This window comes from Hyperolius riggenbachi, chromosome 1, assembly GCF_040937935.1.
Source record: "Hyperolius riggenbachi isolate aHypRig1 chromosome 1, aHypRig1.pri, whole genome shotgun sequence".
Lineage (NCBI taxonomy): Eukaryota > Metazoa > Chordata > Amphibia > Anura > Hyperoliidae > Hyperolius > Hyperolius riggenbachi.
In genome coordinates this window covers 138919688-138937290 of record NC_090646.1, presented here as the reverse complement: position 1 = coordinate 138937290, position 17603 = coordinate 138919688, and the positions used below count along the sequence as shown (strand labels likewise).

The window sequence follows — 17603 nt, the reverse complement described above, 5'->3', positions numbered from 1 at the left end:
CTGCGATACGCTAGCAGTTTGCCAAAACGCTGGGCTAATGTTAATGGATGGGGCAACTTCCACAGGAGCGTTTGCGTTTCCCAGAAATGCAAACGCAGGACCTGCAGCATTTTGGGAGCGTTAGCGCTTCAATGTAAAGTATTGAAACGCTAGCAGAAACGCTCATCAAAACCTAAACTGAGCGGTTTTGCTAGCGTTTTGCGGTTCAGCACACTGTAACAAAATGAAAAATAATTCACAGGACCAATCAGGATAAAAACGCAAAACGCAAAACGCTAGGAACCCGCTGGGGAAAAAAATACAATGTTGCAAAACACGACCAAAAACGCGCATGAATCCGCTTGCAAACCGCTCAGACAAAACGCTAGCGGTTGCGTTTTGCGTTTGCGGTTTTCAGTGGGTTCCAGGCCTTATGGAGTAATGGCTATTTTCAAAATGGAGGACAGAGAATTCCAATGATAACAGTGGACAAACAGGACGCAGGAGAGGAGAAAGAGATTGAGAAGTAGACTACACGGGAGGTAAGTATGACATATGGTTATTTTGATGTTTAATTTTCAGTTCAGGTTTTCTTTACGGCCTCTTTTCCACAGGCAGTTGATAGGCAGTGAAATGCTCACTGCTGTCTGGTAACTGCTCACTACTGCCTGGTAACGGCTCACTGCAGTCTGGTAACTGCTTGCTGAGCACACAGTTTAACTGCAAGTGGAAAAAGAGGTATGACCCTTGGACTACGCCTGATTACAATAATTTACACAGTGCCTACATTTTATTACATTCAGTAAAGTGCAAATGCTCAAACCAAATCTGATAAATGTAAAGATAAGAGATTAATATAAAGTGCAATGGGCAATGATTAGGGCTCTTTCACATTAGGGCAGATTTTCTGCGTTTGAACGCAAAGGATAAAGTTTGCGTTACCCAAGGTGAAATGAAAGTCCATAGACTTTCATTTTAGCTTTCACATATAACGCAGCCTTTTTGTGCGTTGCGTTCCACTGCACCCAGGCGCAGTTTTTTGGCCAACGCTAGCTTTATGCGTTACAATGTTAGTCAATGTAAAACGCACACTATGCGCGTTTTTAATCCGTTAACGCAGGCAATCAGTCCCAGAATGCAACAGAGGAACAATGTAGAAAGTTGACAACTAAAAGAAAAAAAAATTACCTGCGTTTTTCTATGTGCAGTAACGCATTGAAAACGGATTAAAAACGCACACTCACTGCAGTGCAACGCATATCAAAACGCAGTAAAAGGCATACAACAAAACGTATGCTTTGAGCGTTCTCCAACGCAAGCTCTGATGTGAAAGAGCCCTTAGAAAAAGGCATAGTACTGCATGTGAATCTCCAATTGTTGATTTTATGTAAATTTCAGGTTGATTTCTGTTGCCTTTGCTAAGCTGTCTTTTGTCAACTCAATGCTTCCCTTTTGTTGGAGCTCATTTATTTTTATTATTATTATTATTTTTTTTTTTTTAAATCAAATTCTCACTGTCTTCCTCAAAGCCTCTTTTAGGCTGCTTTCACAGTGGGACGTTACAGGCGCACGTTAGAGCAGCCTGTAACGCACCCCCACCGCACAGCAATGAAAAATCAATGGGCTGTTCACAGTGCCCACGTTGCGTTATACAGTAACGCTTCACATTAAGACAACGTACTGCATGCAGTACTTTATACACGGCTAAGCCGTGTTAGACTGTTTGCATATGCTCAGTACGGGTGTTTTTTTTATTTTAGGGGCTGAGAGGAGGCGGGGAGAGGCCGCTACATAGCACATGGCTACTTGGCATTCACTGCACTTGCAGTGTTTACTCTTTGGAGCAGCCGCTGATTGGCTGGCGGGACCACGTGATGCTCACGTGGTCTCCGCAGCGCCTCCGACAGAGCAGGCGCACCAAGAGCTGCTTGTAACGCGGCTCTTGGTAGCCTCCTGCTCCAACACCACCAGGCGTTGCGTTAGGGGCACGTTATGTGCCCTATAACGTCCCCTAAACGCAACGTCCTGGTGTGTAAGTAGCCTTAACCATTTCACCTTATTGTTTTTTTCACCTTATGGACGCAAGCAATTTTAACATTTCAACCCGCCTCCCATTCATTCACCAATAACTTTATCATTGCTTATCACACCTAAATGATCTATATCTTGTTTTTTCACCACAAGCTAGGCTTTTTGGAGGTGATTTTATTTTTTAGTAATTATTTTACTCTCTATGCATTTTAAAATAAACAATTTTAAAATAAACAATGCTACCATAGATAAAACCCACACATTTTATTTGCCCCTTTATCCTGGTTATCCCAACATTTAAATTATGTCCCTAGTGCGATGTATGGGGATATTATATTATTTGGAAATAAAGGTGTTTTTTTTTTCTATATTGTGATTTTCATTTTCTCATTGTACCCTAGCAATAATTGCAAGCCCTTATTTGCAAAAAATAATAGTAATGTCATCCGTAATGTCATACAATATATGTCAGTAATAACAGTAATGTCGTACATATTTAAAAAGCTGCGTTCCTAAGGTAACAATTTATATACTCTACTTTAAATTATGTTGCTTAGTTTTCTTTTTACAAGCTTTTTATTTTGGTATAGAATATAAATATATATAAAAAAATTGTTATTGCTTTTGATCCAGTTTATCACTAAAAAGAATTCACAAGACATAGACCTCAACCCTAAAACACCCTAAAATCTATTCTTCAACTTACCACAGTTAAATGGCTAGTTGAGAATCAAGCCGGACATTTAGGCCTCTTTTCCATGGGCAGTGGAAAGCCTCTCAAACTCTCACAACTACTTGCTGCTGCCTAGCAATTGCTCACTGCTTCCTGATAACTACTCACTGCTGCCTGGTTACTGATTGCTGAGCACACAGTTCAATGCCCCGTGCAAAATAGGCCTAACTCAGATTTTTTTTTCACAAAGTATTTTTGCACCATACTTACATACATACAATGGGTGCCAAGGTGCCTGCTGCTATTTTTATATTTATGGCAGCTATATTTATAGTAACAATTTCTATAGTGGGAATTCTCATTGCCGGCTATTTTATCATGCAACTCTGGCACTCAAATTTACTGTTATAGCTGATACTAGCAGGGCTGTACATGGGCACCTCTGGCAGCACCCACATTTATCAGTGGGCAGTGTGCTCAAATTTACGTGACCCCTCACAGCAGCTCCTGTCACCTCAGAACACAGATCTGTGGTAACACAGAACTTCTGTGAGAGAGGCACAGTTAGGGAGAGGTCACACTTGTAACCATGGAAAATACTGGCATTTTCCTTTGCTCATTGTCCACCATAGACTGCTGTCACCTGCTACCAGTCTAAGGGAATAATACGTGCAATGCGATTTCATGTGACGGAGAGTTTTTGTTACATGTGGGAATTACGTCTGGAAAATGAATGTGTGGATTGCCATTGAAAAGTATTATGTGTGATTCCACATTGCATGAAATTGCATGTGCATTTCAACACAGCCTTACTACTTACCCAACATATTTACTTGTATTTATGAATGATTACTGTTACTGGCTGCAAAAGCTCAGTGTGGTTTGCCTTCTTGGTTTTGGGACATCCTGAGCTGCTTGGTTACTCTGGGTGTAAAAGTCATCATTGCAGTATAAGATAAATAGCCATGTAAAGATGGATCAGTGGCAATCAGCGATTGTGCCCCGATCCATCTTCACTACCACAGTAACAAAGGCGCAAACGATCATTTAAACGATTGTTTAAACAATCACAGTAAAATTATCGTGGAGGGCAAGAAGGATCTAAGCGAGTGATCCATCGTGACGGCCGCGACTGCCGCACATAGCTAAACATCATTTAACTCGTACACGATCACGTGAAAATAATCATTAGTTGTGAAAAAACTCGGCAGTTGCAAAAATGTTGCTGCAAAAATCGCAGTGTGGGTACGGACCTTCAGGCACATGAAGAGGTTCAGGGACCCCATGATTACTTGCATCAATCACTTCTGCCTTGCTGGGAAGGGGAGGGGAGGAAGGCATCAGGGGGGCTTTTGAACACTTTTTTAATATTTTATATTTACATATTTTTTTTTTTTTTGTAAAAACTGACACTGATTGACCAAGATCACGTGACCTCTCGGCCAAATTAGTGTATCCAAAGGGGTCAAGGGATCACATGATCCCTTTGACCAATCACTGCTAAGGGGGAGCACATGTGTGCGTGTACATACACGTGCGCACAATTGTTACAGGAAGTCATTTACTTCCTGCATTCATTTTTTAAGAATGATCACTGTTACTAGCTGTAACAGCAATCATTCTCTCTTAACAGCTAAGGATTGTCTCAAGGGACATGTCACCTTCCACCAATCCTTCCTTCTAAGACCATTGGGAGCGCACACGTACATGTGACTGTACGTGGCACCTGGCTGAGTGCATGGACATGATAATCACATTCTTGTGGCTGTAGCAACTGCAGTCTCAGATGTCACTGTGGCTCAAGCAGATAAGGCTAGTATTGCCAGAACAGCTGAGCCGGTCTGGCATGGTGCGCCACCCCCTGAACAAAACCAACCCATATGGTTCATGACATGGGGCAGGAAAACAGGTTTAGCACTGGTGTAACTTTCCTTTTTACTAGGCTGCTTTGGATATTTTAATTAAGTTTTCATTTACCAGTCTATTAAAACTACTTTACTTCTAAAGGTGAACCAGGAGCAAAAGGAGAAAAGGGAGAAAAAGGAGACATGGGAAAAATGGGAACAGAAAGTCTCCCAGGACTTACTACACATGTTCCAGTTTCTTCTACTACACAAGATTTGGCGTCTTTAGGTGAGTATGCAGCTTAAGTCACTGGAGACCTTTCAGCATAAGGCAAATGAGACTTTGTGATGAGTGAAGATTATCGGAAGAGATGCCTTTGTTTAGAATGGAAATGCATTTGATCGGTTCAAGTACTCCTGTTTCTGAGCAAATATAACACGCTGCTGATTATTTAGATTCCTTAATGAGCAAGAGCTGTCGAATCTGAATCAGGAATTGGCCTAGTAATGCCACCTCTGCCGCCTGCTTGGCCATCCCCCAAGTGTAAATGTCCCTCTGATGCAGTATAAAATCTTGTATGTCACACTGCCACAACTCTTGGCTTCCGCAGCTGTCACCCCAGAGTGCCACCATGTAGATCGTGTACCATAGAGATTGTGCACCACATGGTAATGACACACATATGCGCCTGGTGTAACGGCAAATTGGCCAAAAGTTGTGGCTGCGTGACAGGTGAGATTGTACACTTCACAAGCACCAGGGGGACATCTTGTTCATCGGTTATTACAATATCAAACGTCATTACAGCCACGTATGCGATAGATCACTGTTGATGAGGATCTTTCCCGAATGTCCAATTGACGCATTTGACAGATTTTGGCCTTAATAACACTCAAGAAAAAGGGGTCAATTCAGGCCAAACTAAATGAAATTACAATATAAATGATAATAAAGGCTTCACACACATATAGTGCAAAAATAACCAAATCAATTTTATTGAGGTCAACAATACATATCAGAAATACAAACTTTTAAATATGGTTAAAATCTTCCAATTAGAACGAATGATAATTAGTAATCCTGTCCCCAGAGATTATATATAATTAGTTTAATAAATCCCCCAGCAAGCACAAAAATCAAAAAGAAAGTGCTGCTAGTGCAAAAAACAGTGGGGTCAAAACTAGTCCACTTAAAACCTTGTGTACAAAGGAATATATATGACAGGCCAGTAAAAAACTGACAAAAGTGACTAAGAACTATATAATGCATGTGCAACAGTAATAAAGTGCAAAAAAGGGAAGGTTTCCTGTGCAGAAAAATATATACATTAATCATATAAATATAATAATATGCACTGTGTGTCGTGCAGCTACGTGCATATGTGCCTCCGCTGCAAAGAACCGCAGGGACACACATGCACATACAACACACACAGCGCTGTGTACAAATAGTGCAAAGCAGCGTACAAAAAATTGCATGTAAACAATTAGATGAAGAGAGCAATCATGCCCAAAGTAATGGATGCCTTACTGGGATATGTGGGACAGTAGATCGGGAGAAGCACCTGACGCGGTCGCAGCACGGCTGCTTCTAAAGGAGGCTGGCTGATAGTGAATAAAGTTGGCCTAAATAGTCTAAACGGAGCTCCATAATGACGTGTGCGGCCACACACGTGACATCGGGTCACATGGTATGTGACGCGCCAGAACTCCTAATACTTGACTATGGAGAAATAAGTGGTTACAAAAGTAAATTGTGTCGCCAAAGAAATAATTCGACTCTAAAATGTATCCTCCTTAAAGTTTTTTTTTTTTTTTTCAATTGTAACACTTTTTACCATTACATGATAATGTTTGTTTGCTTAGAAATGGACCGGGAAACAATCATAGTCTCAAAATTAGCAGCACCCCTGTGTCCATCATGTATTGTAGAAATCTCCATTAGACCCAAAAATGAACGTTAATCACGCTGATTGCCGATCATGACATCATGTTTATTTACACCAAATGTCTTTCAACAACAAAAGAGAAGCAAAAATATTTTCAATCTTTCATCTGCAAAGCCCCTGATTGATATGTAAAAAATGTATTAGGAGTGATTTCAGGAGGTAAACTGTTTGGCTGCAACTCCCGTTTGAACAAAGTAAAAAACAAAACAAAAAACAAAGACCATGGTCTGTATTTGTTTGTACCACCCAACCACCACTTTTTTTTGCACCCTGAAGCGCAAGCAGTCCAGTCTATTCAGAAATATTTCTGCTATAATAAATCTTATCTGTCAGCCTCTCTTTGGTACATTGCCGACAAGAAGGAAGGTCATCATCTCCCCTCCCACATTATTGCTCCTCTCTGATTGGCTGAGTGTAGTTCAGTGTGACAGACTGAAATACAATCTATGGTGCTGTGCTCTCAAGTGTTTACAAAGCAAGCTAGCAATGACAGAGATTCTAAGAGGACAAAAAAAAGATTAAGGGAGGAAATCACATCAGTATTGGCTTCAGTCAGAGGGAACCAAAGTGTCAAATGCCAGGAACAGAATTCTCTTTATTTCCTATGTATCAGTTCACTGAAATCAAAATGTGGACAGTACAATACATCTGTTGAGTAAGTAGAGCAAGTAGTACTTATAAGTGTGTTTTTTTTCCTGGCATACTACCCACAGCACCTTGCTGCTTTAAAGTATACAATGATTGGTTGATGAAGCTCACACATCCAGTCTTTATGTTGTCTTTTAAACTTTTTTTTTCACATTATGTCTTGACCAAATGTTGTCTTGGTCGATCCCTACTGACAACATTGCTTCATTTCCACTCCACAAGGTGATGTTTGGTGCCTAAGTAGCCAACCCTTATTCCATATGATTATGCAGAGCACAGGAAGGCATTATACAATATACAATACAATAACATTTCTATAGCGCTTTTCTCCCATAGGACTCAAAGCGCTTAGGCTCTCTCAGATTCAGTAATTAGTAGGATGAAGTATTCACACAACAAAAGTTATATTTCTGCAAATGCCAGACTGAACAGGTGGGTTTTCAGTCTGGATTTAAACACGTCCAGGGATGGGGCTGTCCTGATCTGTTGAGGTAAGGAGTTCCAAAACGTAGGGGCAGCATGACAGAAGGCTCTGGGACCAAAAGTTTCCAAGTGGACTCTGGGTATGACTAGATTATTAGAACCTGTGGATCTGAGAATGTGGGGATTGCTACGCAGCTGTAACATATCTTTCATGTATCCAGGGCCTAGATTATTCAGGGATTTAAATGTCAGTAGGCCGATCTTGAATAGGACCCTACATTCTATAGGTAGCCAGTGAAGGGAATGCAGGACTGGCGTTATGTGGCAGTGACGGGGTTGGTTGGTTAGCAGTCTGGCAGCAGTATTCTGTATCAGCTGTAGGCGGTACAAGACCTTTTTTGGAAGGCCAGTGTAGAGAGCATTGCAGTAGTCCAGTCGGGATGTGATGAAGGCGTGGACTAAGGTTGGCAGATCTTCTGGGGGTATGAGGTGCTTGATTTTTGCAATGTTCTTCAGGTGAAAATAGGATGATTTCACCACAGCAGAGATTTGAGTTCTGAAGTTTAAATCCCCATCAATTAGAACTCCCAGGCTACGCACATGATCAGAGCTGCGTAGATCTGTGCCTCCTATTCCCAGTGGTGAAGACTGCCAGTTAAGTTGTTTTGTTATCATGCTCTGCCCTCCAATCAGAAGGACTTCAGTTTTGTCTGCATTTAGTTTCAGCCAGTTGTCATTCATCCATTGCTGTAGTTCACGTAAGCAGGCGTTTATAGTTAGAGTTGGGTCTGTCACACCAGGCTTGAAGGAAAGATATAGTTGGGTGTCATATGCATAGCAGTGGTATGTCAGGCCATGTTTTTGGATTAGTTTTCCCAACGGTAGCATGTAAATTGTGAAAAGCAGGGGAGAGAGGATTGAGCCCTGGGGCACCCCATACTTAAGTGTTACAGGGGTGGACAGGAAGGGCCCCATAGACACTTTGTGGGTTCTGCCACTCAAGAAGGATTGGAACCACTGAAGTACTATGCCATCAATGCCGCAGTATTCCTGTAGCCTGTTTATCAAGATGTCATGGTCAACTGTGTCAAAGGCTGCAGAAAGGTCTAGCAGTATGAGGATCGAGCACTCTCCTCTGTCTCTTGCCATGAGCAGGTGGTTGCATATTTGGATGAGGGCAGTTTCAGTGCTGTGATGTTTCCTGAAGCCAGACTGGAATGGGTCATAACTGTTATTTTGTAGGATTCTGGCTTCTAGCTGGAGGTATACAGCTTTTTCAATTAGCTTGCCCAGAAAGGGGAGGTTAGAGACAGGTCTGTAGCTGGTCATTGCATCTGGGTCCAGGGAGGGTTTTTTGAGGAGAGGCCTGATGATTGCTTCCTTCAGTAAAGCAGGAAATATCCCTGATTGTAAGGAACAGTTAACAATTTTGAGGAATACCGGTACGAACAGGTCGGGGCAGTTCAACATGAACTGTGTTGGGCCAGGATCCAGGTCACAGGTAGTTAGGCGGATGTGAAGGAGGATGCTTGATGTGACTTCTTCATCAATTTCTTTGAAGTTTGACCAAGGTGTTACGTTGTCTCTGCTAATGGTCTTCGGCGCTATATTAGGCTCAGATGCTGTAAGTTGGATGGCGGACCTTATAGCTGAGACTTTGTCTGTGAAGAAATGGGCAAATTGGTCACAGAGGTCCTTTGAAGACTCGATATTAAGTTTTTGACATGCTGGGTTGCAGAGTTTTTCCACTGTGCGGAACAGTTGGGCTGGTTTGTTAACTGCATTTGCAATCTCTTGTGATAGAAAGGATGATTTTTTTCCCATGATTACCTTTTGGTAGCTCTTCAAGTGGAAGATTAAGGCATGTTTGTCTTCTGGGGACTTAGATTTGCGCCACAGCCTCTCAAGTTTTCGGCCTCGTCTTTTCAGCTCTTTTATAGCGTTATCAAACCACTGTGCATGATGGTGTGGAGTAAGATATTTGGTGCGCAGAGGAGCAATGGTCTCAAAGGTGGAGGACACACATTTGTTGTATTTTAACACCAGAGTATCAGGGTCCAAGCTGGAGTCAGTCAATTCATCAAAGCTAAGGTTATCTCGGATATGTTGAGGTGTTAGCCCTTTTAAGCGGCGATATTTTATTTGATTCTTGACCTGGCGTTTGACGGCTGGTATTGAGAGGGAGACGTGGATAGTGTGATGGTCTGACCAGGCAACAGGATTAATTTCCACATTGGCTATTGACAGCCCAGTATGGAATATAAGGTCCAGAGTGTGACCTTTCCTGTGAGTAGCAGAGCTGATTGATTGGAGGAAGCCCAGTTCATGTAAGGCACGAGGTAGCTCTTTTCCAAATTGTGAAGAGGAGTCGTCCACCCATGTATTGAAATCTCCAAGAACAATCCATCTGGGGTGTTCCAGTGTTAGGTTGCATAGGAGGTCTACAAGTTCCTCAAGGAAGTCTGAGTATTTTTCTGGTGGGCGGTAGATCAGCAATATGTTAATGTTTTCCTCAGCTGAAAGTTGCACCCCCAAGCATTCAAACGAGTTGGTAGGACCTACAGTAAGTGGTCTGATTTTCAAAGCTGATCTAAAGCAAAGTGCAACCCCTCCTGCCCTGCGTTCTTTCCTGTTGCAGTATATCACGGAATAGTTTGTTGGCACAGCTGCCTCCAGGGTGGGGCCAACAGGTTCAGAAAGCCAGGTTTCAGTCAGGCAGGCCAGATCAGAAGACTCTATTAGATCATGTATGATTGCTGTTTTGTTGTTTATTGATCTGACGTTGCAGAGGACAGCCTTGATGGAGCTACCCTGGGAGCTGAGGTCTGAGATTGAGGACTCCAGGAGGGAACAGTCTCCAGATGTGTGGCTGTCATCTCTGCTGGATTGTGCTGGAGCTATTAGGGTTGTTGGCTGGGTGTACTCTGTAGATTTTGTCACAGAGTTATTTTGGTTCTGCAGCGAATAATGTCTTTTCCCACGTCCCCTGGATCCTCTTTTGTCTTTCTGTAGATTCCAACAGACTTAAGTAGAATTATTGTTGATTTGTCAATTGGATATATATTTCTTGGTTGGTATACAGCTAGAAGTGTCTGTGCTGAATATTGATGTTTACACATCAGGATGGACAAGAGACAGCTCAGGGCTCCTGCTAAGAAAGGCCCTATTTAAAGTCAAGGTGTGAACTTTCACAGCTGTGGCTGGTATCCTGCAGAGATCAAAGGGCCTGTATAGACTGAATTGTCCTTACACAGAGATGTATGGATGGACAGCATGGATTTGAAAACAAAGTCCTTTGTTTAGGAGTTTTAAGATATAATATATAATATATGTAGAAAAATATAGTCTATTGAGCATAGATGCTGTAGATAATCGATGAAAGTTACTCACAGGATGGGAGAGGGTGGGCACAAAGAGGCAGAAAGTCTTTAAGGTCTCAGGTCAATTCCAAGGAAGGTGTGCAGTGTCCAGCAGTGTGTGATACCAAGGAAGATCCAATCCAGCTTAAATCTTTGCCATCCCAAGTAATCCAGGTGTTCTGAAAGGTTATAGGTGTTGCTGGAGAAGTGATACATTAGAATCCACTGAAATTTCGGTCCAGTCTTTCCATTAAGAGGTTTAAAGTAGCAGAAATGAGATGTAATGTCTGGAGCAGCCTTAGAGAGCAGCAGCACCAGTCTGGGCGCGCTCTGAAATTACATACTCATAGGAATTATATTAAAAGATTGTGAGGGTTTCTAGGGCACCTAACGAGAAGGACAAGAAGTTGCATGAGTCGGCACCTTGGCCCATATGCAATAAACTTTTTCTCCTGAGTTATCTCCTACCTAGGAGATAATTCTTATATTATCTTTAAAATTACTTTCAAGCATTCTACAATTGAAAACGTACCTAAAAGTTGCTGAAAAAAAGTATTATCAGAGTTCTTTTGAGTATTTTCTTGATTGCCGGTGGTTTAAAAGTGTCCATATGCAATTAGTAACAACCAATGAGGAAGGGGAAAAAGATGTGGGGTATATGCACCAATAAACAACAATTATATAAAATACATACCGTCCACTTTAAAATGTATACAATATAAAAATGAAAAGCCTGCTAGCACATAGACACAACTCCTCCCAAAAATAAATCACCTTTTATTACAACTCCTCCATCTTATTCTCATAATGCACCTGTATGTAGAAATACAAGTATATGTGGCCTGATAACTACGGCCACTGAACTATATACAGTCTCGAATGGCGCCATGCAAACAAGGCTTTATCCAAAGGGGTATATTATTATTATTATTATTTTCAGAGTAAGCCTAACCAGCTCTTCACATCACCATACTCATACTGGATTCAATGCAAGCTCCAGATTCACAGTCAATGACCAATGATTGGAAATAATGGCATGAAGCAAAAAAAAAAAAAGAAAAAATGCCGCTTAAATCACCGGCAAGCAAGAAAGCACTTAAAATAGTTTTGATAGTACCCTTTGACCTCATTTTTGGTCCTTTTCCAATTGCAAAGTGCTGAAAAATTATTCTAAATGGAACATGCAGCCCCTACTCTATGGAACTCACTTCCACAATCAGTACAAGAGGCTCCTTCTCTGGACAGCTTTAAAAAAAGGCTAAAAACTCACCTATTTCACAGCACTTTGAGTCCCCAGGGAGAAAAGCGCTATAAAAATATTATTGTTATTGTTAAAAATTATCTCCTAGGAAAAATCTTAGGAGAAAAAGTGAATTGCATATAGGCCCTTCTGTTTTTTATTTTGATGTCTTTGTATTATTGCCTTTGTACAGGTATCCTATAAAAAAAAAAATCATTTTTCTTAGGCTGGTCAAAAATAAAATAACTACAGAATGGATGATATTGACCCTGCATGGAAATGAGCAAACCTATTTCTGAATTTGTTATGAATAATTTTAATATAGTTTACATTCCACTTGCTTTATTCCCCAATGCAAAAGGCAATGTTCGCCTTGTTGGCTCTACGAGGTCATACCAGGGAAGAGTTGAGGTCTTTCACAATGGAGAGTGGGGCACCATATGCGATGATCACTGGGAAACAAGCGAAGGAAGAGTGGTGTGTAGGATGCTTGGATTCCGAGATGTTGTCCAGGTGTTCCCCACTGCTTATTTTGGTGAAGGTAAGACTTCCATAAAGAGTGTTCTAATCATTTATAATTTTTCTTGATTAGTGCATGTAGGAGAAATGCAAAGATGGAGGAATCTAAGAAACCACTGATGCTGGACATCTAGCCATCCAGCCGGTCATGGGGTTGTATAAGGGGCATGTACTGTAAATAATCAGTCCTAATAAAAAAATTCAAAGCAAAAATACTTAAAATTAAATAAATCACATCTCACTGAACTCATCAGCATCAAATCAAAATAATCTCCAAGTCAGTATACAAGGGAAAAATTGTATAATATAAACTGCATATTAACTACCTACTTCACCTTTCGTTTAAAAAACAGAGCAATTTTCAGCTCTCCTTTTATTCATTCACCTATAACTTTATTACTACTTACCACAACAAAACAATCTATATCTTTTTTTTTCGCCACCAGTTAGGCTTTCTTTTGGGGTACTTTTTGCGAAGAATCATTTTATTCTAAATGTGTTTTAACAGGAAAAATAAGAAAAAAATTGAAAAAAATTCATTATTTCTCAGATTTCGGCCATTATAGTTTTAAAATAATACATGCTACCATATTTAAACCCCACATATTTTATTTGCCCATGTGTCCCGGTTATTGCAACATGTAAAATTTTTCCCTAGTACAATGCATGGCACTAATACTTTATTTGGAAATAAAGGTGCATTTTTTCAGTTTTCCGTCCATCCCTAAATACAAGCCCATAATTTATAAAGTAACAATAGTATATCCTCTTGACATACTGTACATATTAAAAAAGTTCAGTCCCTACATTTTTTTGGTAACAATTTTTTTGGTAACTATTGGGGAGTGTGTGAAGTAAGGGGTGCATTTTAAATGTTAAAAAATGTCATAAAAAAGTGTGCAGATGTAATTTTACTATTTGGCCACAAGATGTGCTCACGCATAACTTCCATATGCATAGTATTACTACGCAAAGAGTAAGTAATACCTGGATGTGTAAGTATCAGTTTTGTGAATGGCGGCGCCGTGTTATAGACGGCCGCTGCTATTCACACGGGGAGTTAGATCAACGAATGGTAAGTTTCCATCTATTGATCTCCTGGCTACCGATTAGCAGTGGTAACCATTGTGGGGGCACGCGGGGGGGAGGGGCAAGCAGGGAGGGGGGTGGGGAGAGGGCAAGTGGGAAGGGACATAGTAGCTACGTCCCTGCACAGACATATGGCATTTTGCAGGGACGTAGTTACTCGTCCCAGGGGAGTGGAAGTGGTTAAAAGATCACACTGCAGATACTGCCCCATAAAAAGAAACTGCATTGTGGTGTAAATCTGTATAATGCCTACAAAGCGTACAATGTTCACTGACTATCATTTAAACCAGAAAAACTGTGTAAAATAAAGATGCAACACGTAGGGCCCAATCTAATTCACTTTTTCTCCTAAAGTTTCCCCTAGTGATATTTTCACACCTTATCCATAAAATGCATGTTACAGGAAACCTGAGATGGCTTTCCTTGGTGTATTTATACTTACCTGGAGCTTCCTCCAGCCCCATGAGGTCCCTCACCATCCTTTCTGGCAGCTCTGTTCCCTTATAATCCTCCTTGGTAATCTGGCTGGCCGCACACTCGGCAGCGGGTACACTCCCCATCGCGCTCCCATTCTTGGGGGTGCGGCAAGGGTGTGGCTGTGCTCCGCATGTGTAGAAGTGCATGACTGGAAGCCCACGCACCTCATGGGGCTGAAGGAAGCCCCAGGTAAGTATAAATAATTTATACTTATTTTCCCTTCCCGATGTAGGCATCCACAGGTGCCCCTTGGTATTAGGCAGCCAGAGGTACCCTCCGTATTAAGTAGTTAGTGGTTCCCCCAAGTATTAGGTAGCTAGAGGGGCCCCTGGCTGAAGGGAGATCTCATCAGTGGAATGCCAAGAGCTCATATTTACACTTTTCTTGAGACTCTGCGTAGGGAGGAAGGTACTCAGGGAGGGGAGTGAGCCGCCTTTCCATCGCAAGGCGCCTGTAGGCACGTGCCCACAGTGCCTTATGGTAAATCCGGCCCTGGATAGAACTTACTTATTTCATGATATTAACAACCACAAATACAATACTCAGCATACACTGCAAATTTACTGGCTGTATGTGTGTCAGGCCATATGTGTCTTGATTAAGTGAATCACAACTTGTGATAGTGCCTAATGCATATTGTGCTGCCAAACAGACTGTTTATCTCTGTAAACATAATTTGTACCAGGCTTTCCACACATGTAAAATGTTAAGTAATTTGACCAACTTCAATTACACAGGCAATGCCTACACTGCTTGTGAGGCAGGGAACTTAGGCATTGCATGCATAATTGGGAGTTATGCAAATTACATGTTTTACATTATTTGCATAAAGCTGCTTGCACACTTAGTTTATATAGTGAATATAAGCCCATTAGCACAGAAATATTGGAAAGGGCAGATATTTGGTCCTACAGGAAATGGTTATTATGTAACACAGTAGTGATTAGTGAACCTTCAGACTTTTGTAACATGGTTGTGGCAAGTCACATATATAGCAGTCACTGGATCTCTTGTAAAATTACAGCCGTTCCTTAGTCTTCTGTCACTTCTATGCAGTAAAAGAAAGTTTTGTTTACAATATTGGGTACAAACTTTCCACACCAGTTGTGTTAAAAATGTGTTTTAAAGGACCACTGAAGCAAGAGGGATATGGAATGCCATATGCTGCCATATTTATTTCCTTTTAAAGGGAGACTGAAAAAAATGAGTTTTACTCACCTGGGGCTTCTACCAGCCCCCTGCAGCTGTCCCGTGCCCACGCAGTCTCGCTTGGATCCTTCTGCCCCCGCTGGCAGCTACTTCAGGTTTCAGGGACAGGCCTGACAGGCCTGGGAACGCGAGTGATCCTTTATGTTCCTGTCCGCAATAACAGTATAGAGGGCGCTTCGCGTTCCCAGGCCTGTCGGGCCTGTCGCCAAAAACGTAAGTAGCTGGCGGCGGGGTCAGGAGGATTTGAGCAAGACTGCGTGGGCACGGGACAGCTGCAGGGGGCTGGTAGAAGCCTCAGGTGAGTAAAACTCATTTTTGTTATCCTTAAGTGACCCTTTAAGCAATAATTGTTGCCTGACTTTCCTGCTGATCCTCTGCCTGTAATACTTTTAACCATAGACCCTGAACAAGCATGCAGCAGATCAGGTGTTTCTGACATTTTTGTCAGATCTGACAAGATTAGCGGCATGTTTTTTTTAGGTGTGTGATTCAGACACTACTGCAGCCAAATAGACCAGCAGCGCTGCCAGTCAACTGGTATTGCTTAAAAGGAAATATGGCAGCCTCCATATACTTCTCACTTCAGTTGTCCTTTAAGTCACAGAAGCAGGTTGAAGTTGAGTGTACAGGCAACTATATCATTGGTTCCCATTGGTTTGGTGTATGATATCCCAAAAAGTGACCCCTTGTTCTTACAAACACTGATCAGTGGTCATAATATACATTCGTCTAAATAATTTACATCCATAAGAGTGATTTTTTTTTTTTGTAGGCAAAGGCAAAATATGGATGGATGATGTTAACTGCTTTGGATTTGAAAGTTCCATTATGAGGTGTAAATTCAAAGGATGGGGAGTTACTAACTGCAGCCACCGTGAAGATGCTGGAGTGCAATGCCGTTAGTAAAATATATATTTCCTGTTCTTGTATATTTTCAACTGTTCCCAAACACCAAATTATGACATTTTACTGGTTTATGAATACATGTCCACTTCTTTCTTTTCTGCAAGGCTGTGCAGTGAAATAAACAACCTAAAACGAAAGTACTCTTTGCATTTGCTGATATGATTATTGTGTCAGCGTGTACACACATGGAACATGACATGGAATCCTGCAATTCACATAGTCAGAAATGCCACATCTAGTAGTTCATTGCAAAATGCATAAACTATTAAACTCCTAAATGCCTTCCCCATCAGCATCCATGCAAGCTTTTCTCTTAATACAATAATTAATTTGTAGTTACACATTGGTATAGGGGTTGTAGAGGCTGTCATGGCATGATGACCTCCTGTACAATCACAAATGCACAGCTTTTCTCTAGATTTCTACAGCTACAAGCACAGAAACTTGGGGTCACCTTTCCAGGCACTACTACTGTAATATATTAAGCTGACAAGCAGAAACACACATAAGCTATGCCATGCTCTGGCCACAATTCAGCTTCCTTCTTCTGTGGCGGCTACAGAATCTGGGCAGCTCCTTGTCCAAAGGGATACAGCTAAAAACAGAGCCAGAGCATGTTGAGAGGACCGGCTCTGTGATGTGCAGATGTCACTGACATTTCCCCTTCTCCTATAGCACTGCAGTGCCAACGCTTTTGCTCTACCCTTTCCTTATACTTTCCAGGGCACCAGGATTACTGATAGCAGACAGTATGTTGTAACAGCATCCAGGAACAATCATTCATGGCTGTATCTGCCATTACGAACCTAGTGGCGTAATATAGGTTGCCTGGATTGGCTGTTAATTCAATCAATTTAAAAAGAAACAGATTGCTAGTGCCTTGTAAGGGTATTGTAAAGGAGGTACCGTATGTCTTTTTTCAACCCAAATAACTATGTAACTATGTACAAGCACTGTGAATGTAGGGTTAAGGGGTTTAATTGATCACAACGTGTTTTATGAGGGTTGCTGTCCCTTAAATATAAATTCATCTAAATTTGACCTTTATTATTAATTAATATGTAATCCCCAGACAATAGCATGCTTGGAAAAAACTAATTTGCATACGTTTTAATGATTGGTTGATGACAGAAAAGCAGAATGTTATTAATTCTAATGAATTGTGATCGATGTTTTTTGTGTGTACAGTATATATATTAGAGTATATTAGAGTTCCTGATTTGATGTATTGTTTAGCACCTGATGGAGTGAGGGGAC

General features: G+C 41.3%; 1 protein-coding gene across 1 annotated transcript in view; it reads left to right on the top strand.

Annotated features, from left to right (window-relative positions):
- The window catches only part of MSR1 (macrophage scavenger receptor 1), a 72554-nt gene extending 56071 nt beyond the window's left edge, over positions 1-16483 (top strand). Inside the window, exons 8-10 of the mRNA XM_068268630.1 lie at positions 4691-4816; positions 12508-12687; positions 16213-16483. Of these exons, the coding sequence (XP_068124731.1) occupies positions 4691-4816; positions 12508-12687; positions 16213-16343 (437 nt within the window). The 3' untranslated portion in view covers positions 16344-16483. The remainder of the gene's footprint in view (positions 1-4690; positions 4817-12507; positions 12688-16212) is intronic.
- The last annotated feature ends 1120 nt before the right edge of the window (positions 16484-17603 follow it).